This window comes from Rhinoderma darwinii, chromosome 2 (genome assembly GCF_050947455.1).
Source record: "Rhinoderma darwinii isolate aRhiDar2 chromosome 2, aRhiDar2.hap1, whole genome shotgun sequence".
In the NCBI taxonomy this organism is placed as follows: Eukaryota; Metazoa; Chordata; class Amphibia; order Anura; family Rhinodermatidae; genus Rhinoderma; species Rhinoderma darwinii.
In genome coordinates, this window is record NC_134688.1 from 426897634 (window position 1) to 426910077 (window position 12444).

The 12444-nt window shown below is 39.3% G+C and overlaps 1 protein-coding gene across 2 annotated transcripts in view; it reads left to right on the forward strand.

The window, feature by feature from the left end:
* GOSR1 (golgi SNAP receptor complex member 1) overlaps positions 1-4776 on the forward strand; it is a 98039-nt gene extending 93263 nt beyond the window's left edge. For both annotated transcript variants that reach the window (XM_075854346.1, XM_075854347.1), the window contains exon 9: positions 4162-4776. In XM_075854346.1, coding sequence (XP_075710461.1) covers positions 4162-4286 — 125 coding nt within the window. In that variant the 3' untranslated portion in view covers positions 4287-4776. The remainder of the gene's footprint in view (positions 1-4161) is intronic.
* Positions 4777-12444: the final 7668 nt, after the last annotated feature.

Sequence of the window (12444 nt, forward strand, 5' to 3'; positions counted from 1 at the left end):
ACCATCGGCGTCCAACAGAACCTATTGACTTTAATGGGGTTTGTTGGGTTTCTGACAGGGTGTCTGTGGTTTTACTGGAAACAATAGAGCAGCATGCTGTACTTTTGATTCTGGTATTTTCGTCCGGATCTGCAACAAAGGCCCCTAACGGAGCCTCCAATGCATATGTGATCCGGGCCTTAGAGTGCTGACTGCAGAATGAGTATAACCAGGGGTCACCCAAGCAACCTCTTTATTTCTATTCACATAGGCTATAAGCTAAACTATTCACACAGCCTAATCTTCTGCAAATCAAAAATATTTCATAGAATTCATGCCTGGAGTCAATAGCACATTTTTTTACATCACTTTTTAGTCCTTCTCTTTCATTCTCAATCACTCACATATGGTGGATGGAAAATAAACCCTCAGGGAGTTATTTTACTCTTGAAGTGTTAGTAAGCAGTTTGACAAATTGCGTAGTCAGCAGGAATGGTTTTGACCACAACTATAACATAACTATATAATGGTTATCTGTGCTCTTTAGAGAGCGCATTATGTATGGTCGCACTTCAAGTGAGCTATTACAACATTTGATGTACATCTCTAGCATATTGTATTCCTGCCTGTGTAATTTTAGAATATTTTTTTTTACTGTAAGAGAAAAATACTTTACACATAAATTCTTACACACCCGTGTGTGTGTGTGTGTATGTATATGTGTATGTGTATGTGTGTGTGTGTGTATATATATATATAGTATTACGTGTTATAAATGTTGCTATATATATAATATATATATATATAACCATTATTATTATTGATGAGTAATCTGTAGCTTCGGACATTGATAATCATTAAAGGGGTATTCACAGCATGTCCCTAGTATATGCCATCATATTATGATTGTAAGGGATCTGAACTATAGGACCCGCACCAATCATAAGACCAATGGAACCGTTACCTGCACAGTGGCAATCCAGGCCACCTGCTGTGATGGAACCTGCAACACCGTCTCATTCAAGTGGGTGTCGCTTTGCAGTGAAATACTGTGATCGAGCAGCAGTGCTTTACTAGCGCTTCCGCCTTTTCATTTTGGGGTAAGTGATGGTGTATACTAGCAATATGCCATCACCTACCATCATTTAAGTGTATGGAATTATATCATACCTGTTTGTTTTGTTTTTTTTTTGTTTTTTAAAAATAAATAAATTAGGACTGAGTGGTGAAACTGGTAAATGTACAAAAACAATATTTCCAATGCAGAAGAAAAATATTTTCAAGAATGTGACGTTTTCTCTATGGAAAATTGTGTACATAATTTTAGATACCTGTGCATGTTCGTGCCTTTTCTGAATGGAATTTATTGTTAGGGGTTGGGGGGGGGGGGGGCCAAGATTGCTCACCCACAGACAACTGGTAACCTATGGAGAATTACTGAAATCTGACACAATCTGCATATCTTACATATGTTCTATCATCTCAGGACGGTGGCGTGGTTAGTGGGTTATTCTCGCAGACCGCCATACTATTACATCATGGTGGTGGTGCAAGCACAGGAGCTGTGCCCGCACCATCACAAGCGGGTGCCAGCTGTTACTTACAGTCGACATCCTGCATTTACAACCGAAATCTAAGGTAACTTCAATCCCGGCTGTTTAACCTCATAAATACCACAATTTAACCTCTTAAATGCCGTGGTCAATAGCGACCTCGACACCGAAGGAGTTTATCGATTGCAATACTTGAAAATTAATGACAGCGATGCAGCATTGCTTTTCCCCCCCTTCAATTACCCACCCCCCCCCACACACACACACACACACACACACACACACACACACACACACACACACACAAAAAAAAAATCATAAACTATGAGTTATAGGTTCCCCTAAATTGTGCCAAACAAAACTTCATGCTGCTAGGCAGATAGAGAAATACAAAAGTTGTGGCTCTTGGAATCACAGCGTCCAGCGGGCCAAAAGGGGGTAAACAGGGTAAAATGAATGCCGCAAGAACATTCTGCAGTCTGCAAGAGAACTGAGAGGTGGTTATCCCAAACATAAAGCTAAATCTACAGAGCAGTGGCCAAGTCCAGACCTCAATCCAATCTAGAATTTGTGGCTGTATCTGAAAAAAAAACTAAATAAATTGCAGTATCCACAAGATCTACCCACACAGACTCAAGACGGTAATTGTTGCTAAACGTGCTCCTGCTAAATACTGACTTGAAGGCGATGAATAGTTATACATTGAATTATTAGTATGTAATGCTAGATTAAACATGACATTTTTTACAAGATTGTTTTCAAATATTCTCATCAGTGGTGCTATCTCTTTCTGTTTCCGTTTTTTTTTTTTTTCTTAGTGACAGATGATCAGACTGATCAATGGAGACCTAGGAGTCATAGGTTAATTACTACAGAACATGGTAATGAGAGTAGATCCCGGAAAAGTGCTTAACATTTCAGCAGCTGTCTTGCTGACACCTCTCCTGGGCTGTTAATGGGAAAGTTTACTGAACGGTAACCAGCGAGTTATTTCCACTGTGCCATTGTTCCCTTTTACTTCCCTGTCACTGCTATTAGGGAAGACGTCGTAGGATGATGAGCAACAAGAAGCAGAACATCAGCATAGTTGCGTTTTTTCATTCATGTATTTAATGAGGGATGAAAATGTATTTGTTTTCAGAGGTGGTTTGATGGTATTTAGATGGAGATAGGAAAGTCCACATTCCTTTTTACAAATCAGATATAGATAGATATTGGAATAGTGACCAGAAAAGGCAACATATGAGTGTCTGTGCTCCAATCACACCAAAAAACTCATAGCAGGAAGCCCTACACATCAGACTCCACTTCCTCCTGATATTTGGAGAAGACGTATGCAGCATTTCAGAATGTAAAGTTGTCTTGAAGGTGGCTGTTCTGCAGCCAAACATCCACCATCTCACACAACTCTTTTCTTTGCTCCCATTCATCTCTATGAAGCTTGGCTCGGGTACTACAGCTATAAGCCTATTCAAGTGAATGGAAGTGAGCTGCAGTACCGGACATCACTGCCCCCCGATTATACAATGATGGTCTATCCTTAGGAAAAGCCCTTTAAATCTGCTCTGACTTTGTTGTATAGCCAAATGTTATTGTAGCCACCTCAAGAAGTGCATTTGTGTCCCTCTTACAAGAAAGCAAAGGGCACACCTGACCTGTCATAATAGATGCACATTTCAGAAAGCAATTTTTAACTGTGGGTAAAACAAAGTCTAGTTGTACAAAATGCATGAAATCCAGTCTGTTACGGGTTTTATCACCTATGTATGCAAAAGCCACACAGGTGCTTCATCTCGTACATAAATATTACTCGGGACGGGGTAATCATTCATTGACGAGAGGGTGTCCTTATAACAGAACTTCAGACCATATCGTACACATGAGAGACAACCTATAAGAGAACCCAAGAAAGAATATGAAGTAGTAGGAGTGGAGAGAATGTCTCTCGGAACTTCATTATCGCGCACAGTTGATCCAGTGACGTACAAGGCTAATGAAAGATGATAATTCTACAATTTTTGGATGATTCCCTTATCGATCTATCAGTTCCTGTGATTGCTATTCAGTCTATAATGTCATGTATTCCGGTATTAGTAATGATTTTTCAAGGTTTAATATTTATGGGCACAAAGGCCTTAATTGGCACAACGCTGCTAGAGTGTTTCCATTTTGGGGAAAGTACAAACTCTTTTTTGCATTGCTTTAAAACCTTTCATCTGGTAAGTAGATCCTTTACTTAAGTGATCTCCGAACTGACTCTCCAGCTGTTGTAAAACTACAACTCCTAGCATGCACTCATGTATGCGACTATCAGGGCATGCTGGTAAGCCACATTTCACTACGGTCTTGTGCCTGCCTGGTATCATTTTCCTTTCTTTCAAGATGGTTTGATAGTGGTGCTAAAATGTTTGACTTTGCTACACAAGTAATAATAAAACATGAGTCTTGATCCTTATTGTGAAGACAACGCTGTGGACTTCAAATCTGGAACTATGTTGACGTATATGTAAACATCACTTGTTTTTTTTTTTTTTTACTTATGTATTATGAAAGTGAATGTGGACGTTCTATGTCTTGAAATAACATATGTCTCATACCTGCTTGTTGCTGTGTCCTTAACTCTCCCCAGATCGTTTTCCTGCCGTGAACAGTCTTATCCAGAGGATTAACCTCCGGAAGCGCCGCGATTCTCTTATCTTGGGCTCTGTTATTGGCATTTGCACTATCTTGCTGCTACTTTATGCTTTCCATTGATTACTGACACGGACTCGGCCACAAACCAGAGGAGCAGCAACGTCGGGATGGAAAAAAACGTGGAAGTTACAGTTCTGCACACACCAACTGTACATAAGGGAGTGGGGATATTACAGGAATACTTTACATTTTATATTGACAGGCTATAGTACTGGCAGCATCCATGTTGAAGACCAGTAGCTGTACATAGTCATCGTCACCTAACCTACATACGTACTGAATTTTGAGATTTGTAATGGGCTCGTTGATGTTTGTGAAAGGAAATGTTGAAATGGTCCCTTAAAGGACCACTAATGCCTACATGAAAGTTATGCTGTGTATCTTTTATAATGTACTGTAGGGCAGGCATTGCAAGTCAGTAAGGTTCTGTAGGTAGCCACATGGCAAATAGCCCTTATTTAGTTATATAAAGGTATATCAAAGTATGCCACACACATGTACACCAGTTTACTAGACTCTAATAAATCTACCGAGGCATGCAGGACAAAAATGGTGATCGATAACATCCATGCGTCTCATATTCTTTCATCCTTATATGTGTATTTGTGGTGGTGGGGGAGGCATTGTATAATGGCATCGACACCATTGTTTTGGTTTAGTGTTCCTTTAATGGCTTGTGTCAAGGCGTAGCAGACATCAGTTGTTTATACTGTAACCATACAGCCGTGTTTGACAAAACTTTACAGAAGTAAAAATGTACAGTATATATATCCTTTTTAATTTAAAATGTATGTTCATAATCATCATAGTGGAAAACTGGTGACCATTTCTATTTTAATTAAAAGAGATCCGATAATGATGAAAAATCAAGTTCCTTGCAAATCCCTGTGAATCTGTCCGCCGAATGCAGGTACTGTTTAGGGCAGGCTGTTTTCCGCCTTTGGCGCTGCAGACACAGATTGTTGTAAAACAGTGTCGCCTCACTAGCTGCAGGGAAACCACAATGAATCTGATATCTCAGCTGCTTCTGTATTATTGGATCATTTGTGCCTTTGAGGGGACTTGTACATAGCCAAATATCTGGGCTTTATATATCCCAGCAGAGGAAGGAAAGGCTGCGCACGTAAACAGACTTTTCTACGTCTTTCTTGCATATGTTTTGGGGTATTTTTGCTAAAAAATTATTAAGCAGGAACATAGATGTTCAATATGACTTTATCAAAGCACCCTGAAGGATTCTATTCCAAAATTGAAGTAAAAAATATATACAATTCCCATATATAAAGGTTTAGTGCATCTTTAAATGGGATCTATCGGCCGCAATACCTGTACCTACCAGGGTTCTAGGAAACCACAATAGAACGCTATGGTGATCTAAGTTTGATTCAGTAGAACCGCGGAAGGGCTGGATATTGCAGCCGTGATACTACACTTGCATTACAGCGGTCTCAAAACAGTCTTAAGTTCATGTTTTGCGCAGAAAAGGAGCTCCTATGTTTTAATTTGTCAGAATGGGAAAAAAATAAATAAAAGCCTAGCTTCAGTACTAGTTACATGCAGCTAAAAGCAAAGACTTAAAACCACCCTGCTATATGAAGTGCTGTCTGTGAATAGGAATATTCTGTCGTCTGTTCAAGCATAGAACAAATGGTCATTTTATGTATCCGCCCATGTGTCTCCAGTATGCCTAAAGAGCGTTATTGCATATGTATGAAAGCGGCATAAAACACAATATTAAATAATATTTTTCTCCCAAGTTCATTTCTATGATTCTCAAGCTGGAAACGTAGTGCTTGAGATGAGTCAATACCCTATTAGTCATGTGCACACTGACATATTGTACCAAAGTACTAAGCACATTTAACAAATTATATCTGCACAGAGAATTGGTCATTTTTACACCCAAAAACAGATATGTTACATAAGAGGTCAGTTTTAAGAAGAAAATGCACTTATTTTTCTTTTTATATAAATCTTTTGGCATATTATAGAGAACTGTCTGAAGACCACGTCATTGTAGTTTTGGCTGCTGGGACCCTCACAGATTGTTAATACTAAGGCTTTTACTGTACATGTATGTTTGACATTTCAGAAGATAGAAAATAAATAAGCTGTACCTCTTCTTAAAGGGGTAGTGCACTATTAGATTAAAGCGCCTGCTTGTTTTTGCTCCTATAAACAGTGCCACACCTGTCCATGTGCTGTTTCTGGTATTACAGCTTAGGCCATTTCACTTAGAGGCTCTGTCACCACATTATAAGTGGCCTATATTGTACATAATATGATCGGCGATGTAATGTAGATTACAGCAGTGTTTTTTATTTAGAAAAACTATCATTTTTGACGGAGTTATGACCTATATTAGCTATGCTAATGAGTCTCTTAATGAACAACTGGGCGTGTTTTACTTTTTGGCCAAGTGGGCGTTGTAGAGAGGAGTGTATGACGCTGACCAATCAGTCACCAATCAGTGTCATACACTCCCCATTCATTTACACCGCAGATAGCGATATAGCTATATCGCTATGTGCAGCTGCATAAACACACTATAACGTTACAATGAATATACATTACCTTCAGCCAGGACGTGATGTCTATTCAGAATCCTGACACTTCGCTAACAGAATCCCGGAAATATAGCACAGCAAGCGTAATCTCGTTTGAAATGACCGTTTACAGCATAATCTCGCAGGATTACGCTTGCTGTGCTGTAGTGTCGGGATTGTATTAGCGAAGTGTCAGGATTCTGAATAGACATGACATCCTGGCTGGAGGTAATGTATATTCATTGTCAGGACACTGCAGTAACGTTATAGTGTGTTTATGTGGCTGCACATAGCGATATAGCTATATCACTATGTGCTGTGTAAATGAATGGGGAGAAGTGTATGACGCTGATTAGTCAGCGTCATACACTCCTCTGTACAACGCCCACTTGGTCATATAGTAAAACACGCCCAGTTGTTCATTTAGAAACTCATTAGCATAAAGCTAATATAGGTCATAACTCCGTCAAAAATGATCGTTTTTCTAAATAAAAAACGTTGCTGTAATTTACATTACAGCGCCGATCACATCATGTACTAGATAAGTCACTTATAATGTGGTGACAGAGACTCTTTAAATTCAGTTGAGCTTCAATACCAGACAGCTTATGGCAAGGTGTTGCCTTATTTATGTGAAGGGCAGGGGATAGACCCTTTTATCTAATCATGGACAACCCCTATGAATGAGCTGTGTTTAGGGTGGCCATACACGTAGCGGCCGAACTGCGGTGGTGTGCCGTGCGGCCGAGAATGGCAAAAAATATGAAGAGGTATTAAGTCTTGGTTAAATCCTTCAATTTAATGTATACAGCTTCTTTGCAGATCTATGTGTTGCCATGGCTTACCCTGTTTCGTCTTATCCTGCCGTCGTGTCTTACTCTGCCCTTTCTGCTTTCTAACTTACCGTATGTAGGAGAAGGGGACAAATTTACGGGAGTAACACATCACTACCAATACATTTCCATTTCTTTCTCGAGGAGGTAGTGCCCTAGCATTATTACTGTCACAGTGAACTTATACACCCTCATCTCTATAATAATGTGATTTTTCTTGTTTATAAGATCGATCTCTAATCAGTACGATGTAAGGACTTAAGAGAAATATATTGTCCATATTGGAACTGTAAATTTAACACCAAAAGTGGGATTTGATGACCATGGGGATAAAGAAAAGATTTTTCTTCATTCCCATGATGGAGTGCACTCCGTTGTTGGTGCTAAATCTATAGCTCCTGCTTTAAGCTGTAATTTGTTCATCTAAATAAGCCCCAGTAAGAAGGGGGAATACATAGGAGGCTTACTATATATTCACAAAAGGCTAGAAACACGGGATACTTCATCTGTCTGCTCTCATTAACTAAAAATGCTGGAACTCCTTTATTAAGACCTCTGCATTCCTCCTGGAAATGTATTAATACATTGATAACTTGAGTGTTAAAGGATACGTACACCTTTGAAAGGGATTTTTCTTATTTATTTTTTATAAAAAGTTCAGTGTTTTGGGTGAAACTTTATAATTAGTTTTTATTAAAAATTATTTCAACTTTTTTGATATACAGCTCCTCTGTATTCTGCATAAAGAGCAGCTGTATATTTTGCTAAGACCTGAAGCCGGTCAGTCCCGCGGACCTGTCAGATTCAGTGAAAGCGGATCCTGCTTGTCTTTGAAACGCAGAATCCACCTGTTATCCATCACATCTAAGTTCATAACTTAGATGTGATAGATTACAGTCGCGCAGGACCTGCTGACGCTGAACCCGTCAGGTCTGTAGGACTGATGGATTCAGGTCTTAGCGGACTATACAGCTGCTCTGTATGCACAATACAGATCAGCTGTATCTCAATAAGTAAAACAATTTTTTTAATAAAAACTAATTATAAAGTTGCCCAATACACACCGACCTTTTTATTAAAAATAAAAAATCCCTTACAGAGGTTTACATAGCGTTCAAAGATTTTCCGGAGGAATAACAGAGGAACATCTCAATGCAGAATTCAAAGAAAATCTCCAGAATTATTTTGTGTGGAATAGTGGTATTGTACTAAAACAGAAATCGGGAAAGCTGACGGGTCCTCTTTAAATACAGTTCCACTTGCAAGTTGAGATGAGCAAATAATTTTACCTGATTTGCAGACTTTACCATTCATAATCTTAATTGTAAATCGCTGAAACCTGAATCCGTTCTCTTACCGCTAGTTGCAAACTCCTAGGGGCTGCACCCACTTTTCCTAGAGGGAGCCCACATTTTAAATAGACCCTGTGAGCCTAAATGATTCAATATCCGAATTTATAACCCCTATATAATATTTGAAGCCAAGCTCCTATAGGAATGAAAGGTTACAGCCGAGCACAAATGTAGAAAGTAATCCTCCTCGCGTACTGTACCATGTATATGTGTGGACACCTTTAGAATGGGACAAATAATTTATTCACCAAACCTTGTGTAAAGTGTTGGCATTATGAAGGGATATCCAAATCCAAAGTATCCACCTGTATATAACCTTTCCCATCTAATAGCACTTTCTTATTTTGCTTTACAAATTGCTCATTGAAACGAATTTATATTTTATTGCTCTTGTAATTATTTTCCCATTTCTGCACCTAATGTGCAAATCCTGTCTGTAATAAAGAATAAAGCTTTGTTATGTAATTTAATAATAAATTAGTTATACATGTTTCTGTATGGTTTTCTTCTCATTGCTTGAGTCACTTCTGTTAGATGCAATTGATATTTGCTGGGGGGATGGGGACTTTTCTATTATTATAGAGCATTATATACATATACACGCTCACAATTATCGGGTTGTCACTGAGCTTATTAGAAACCATAAACTATAGCGGACCATTCTTCTGGTGGTGACGGTCGTCAAATAGTGGCGGGTTGGACTGAACTAGTGTTCTTCCTCCAGATATTGGTTACATAGATATAAAGTTTCATGGTAAAGCAACTATGTTTCTATGTTTATGGAAAGATCTTCTAAAGAACATGTTTTATACTATGGCTGGCGGTCATACGATGTCTGAAGTTAGCGTACATTTACAGACTTTTCTCCATTAGAGCCACAACACTTGTGCCCAGGGCATAGGGAAGGGAAACTCCGGTTAAAACAATAGTTTCCCATGTGAATTGTCACTTGGAATGATATCTGATGCCTCTGCTGTCTATTGTAGGATTCTAAATGATAAAATATCAGGAAGAATAATACAGGTATCTACTGGATGACAACTGCAAATCTTAGGTCTGTGTATTCGGTTGTCACTGAAACTCCACCAGGCTGCTTCCTGTAGATGTTTATGGGTGCAGTCACACGTGGTGTATTTTCCCCGTATTTCAGCAGCGTAAAATTATGCTGCGAAAAACGTTACAATATAACCCTATGGAAAAATGTTCTGCAACGCAATTAATTGAGAAACTTGATTTACGTTGCTGATTACAAGGCAAATACGCCGCATGTGACTGCATCCTAAGACCCTGTTCACACAGAGTTTTCTGCAGGCGGAAAAGTCTGCCTCAAAATTCCTTCATGAATTTTGAGGCAGATTTTGACCTGCCTGCATTATCTTTGCCGCTTTTTTCACAGCGTGTTTTGGCCGCGGCCATTGAGCGCCACGGGCAAAAATGCTGCGAAAACCGCTTTCTCTGCCTCATTGATGTCAATGGGAGGTCAGAGATGGAAAAATGCCCAAAGAAAGGGCATGATGCTTCTTTTTCCTGCAAGCTTTTTTTTTTCTGCTCACGGGAAAAAAAGCACATCAGCCTCCCATTGAAATCAAAAATAGGCATCTCGGGACTTTTTTTGGCACGGTTTCCGCACCAAAAACCTTAGTGTGAACAGGGCCTAGGGCTGTTGCCAGCTAATCATCTCTACCTGTCCTTGCGGTGGGCTGGAGTTTGCACACTGCCTGTGACATGCATGCTGCTGCATAGGGCGCAGTCTGCGACATCTCCTGTGCCTTAAATCTAAATATGTGGTTCTCCAGCAAAGTGCTTACAATTTGAAATGATCTATAGAACTTTAGCTTCCTCTTGATGTTATTGTGTCACATCCCTCCATGTGATGCCTGGTCAAGAGACATGAGATATGTAATTACCAGAGCAACTGCCTCAGGACAGTGATTTCTACAATCAAGATTGTATTCTTCTCAATTAAAAAGCAAGTTAGTGGTTTTATGGGGGAAATAGAACATAGTTATAAAGTGCACTAGGTTAGGGGGTGGTGGTGGGAATGATTTCTGGTGTTTGCTGAAGATTCTTCTTAAATTGAATCTCGGACTGTGGAGCCACTTTACTATGGTAGGGAATTGCATTGGAATTGCTTAATTTGCATCTATTACCTATAGCATTCCCTTGATAAGCAGAAGCAATTCATGTAGTAGAAAAAAAACATCTGCCTCTTTTCATGGCTGCTGAATTCTTGAGACACAAGGAAAGCAGCTGCACCTCTCAGGTACCTGAATCTATAAGGGAATTGCTCACATTGCAGTTAATATGAGTTAAAGGGGTTGTCCCAAGTTGACTCAAATTTTTTTTTTTAAACATTCTAAGCAGGAAATGAATTTTAAAACATTTGCTGTTAAAAAAAATGTAAAAATTCATTTCCTAAGTGCCTTTTTTTTACACTTGATAACTCAGCAAGTGCTGGTTATCTTTTCTAAAAAGGGGCGTGAGCGGCTCGATGTCAATCAAGCGGCTCTGCTCTGCAGTGTGCGCGCTCCCGATGTTGCTAGATACTGTAGTTCTAGCAACATCGGGAGAATGTTCGTCTCAAGCGGGCATGGTAAGCCCGATTGAGACAAACTTACCGTGAATGTCAACAACCCTACAATACACTACACTACATTACATTACACTACACTACATTCACCCCGTTTCGGCAAACAACTTCTCTCCCCCACCCTGTCACTACATGTAATTTGTGTACCCGCCGCATCGGTGCTGCATCAGCACCCGGCGAACAACTAAAAATATATAAAAAAAATAAACTCACCTAAGACGTTCTAACGGCGCTCTGAACGGCCCCGTCACTTGCCATCTTCCTTCTTCTTGGCGCCGCTCGCATTCATAGTAACAATGTGTTGTGGCGCTGATGACGTAATCATATCAGGCACACGTGATTACGTCATCTGCGCCCACCGCTATGTTATTGTGAATGGGAGCAGTAAGAAGAAAAGTGACGGGATCGTTCAGCTCTTCGTGGGAACGTCATAGGTGAGTTTATTTTTGTATGTATGTTGTCATGTATGTGTATATTTGCATGTATGTATGTATATGTATGTTTTCTTGTATGTATGTTGTCATGTTTGTATGTGTATGTTTGCTTGTATGTATGTATGTATGTATGTATGTTTGCTTGTATGTATGTATGTTTGCTTGTATGTATGTTGTCATGTTTGTATGTGTATATGTGCATGTATGTGTATATGTGCATGTATGTTTGCATGTATGTATGTTTTCATGTATGTATGCATGTATGTTTGCATTTATGTATGTTTGCATTTATGTATGTTTGCTTGCATGTATGTTTGCTTGCTTGTATGTATGTATGTTTGCTTGTATGTATGTATGTTTGCTTGCTTGTATGTATGTATGTTTGCTTGTATGTATGTTTGCTTATATGTATGTTTGCTTGTATGTATGTATGTTTGCTTGTATGTATGTCTATGTGCATGTA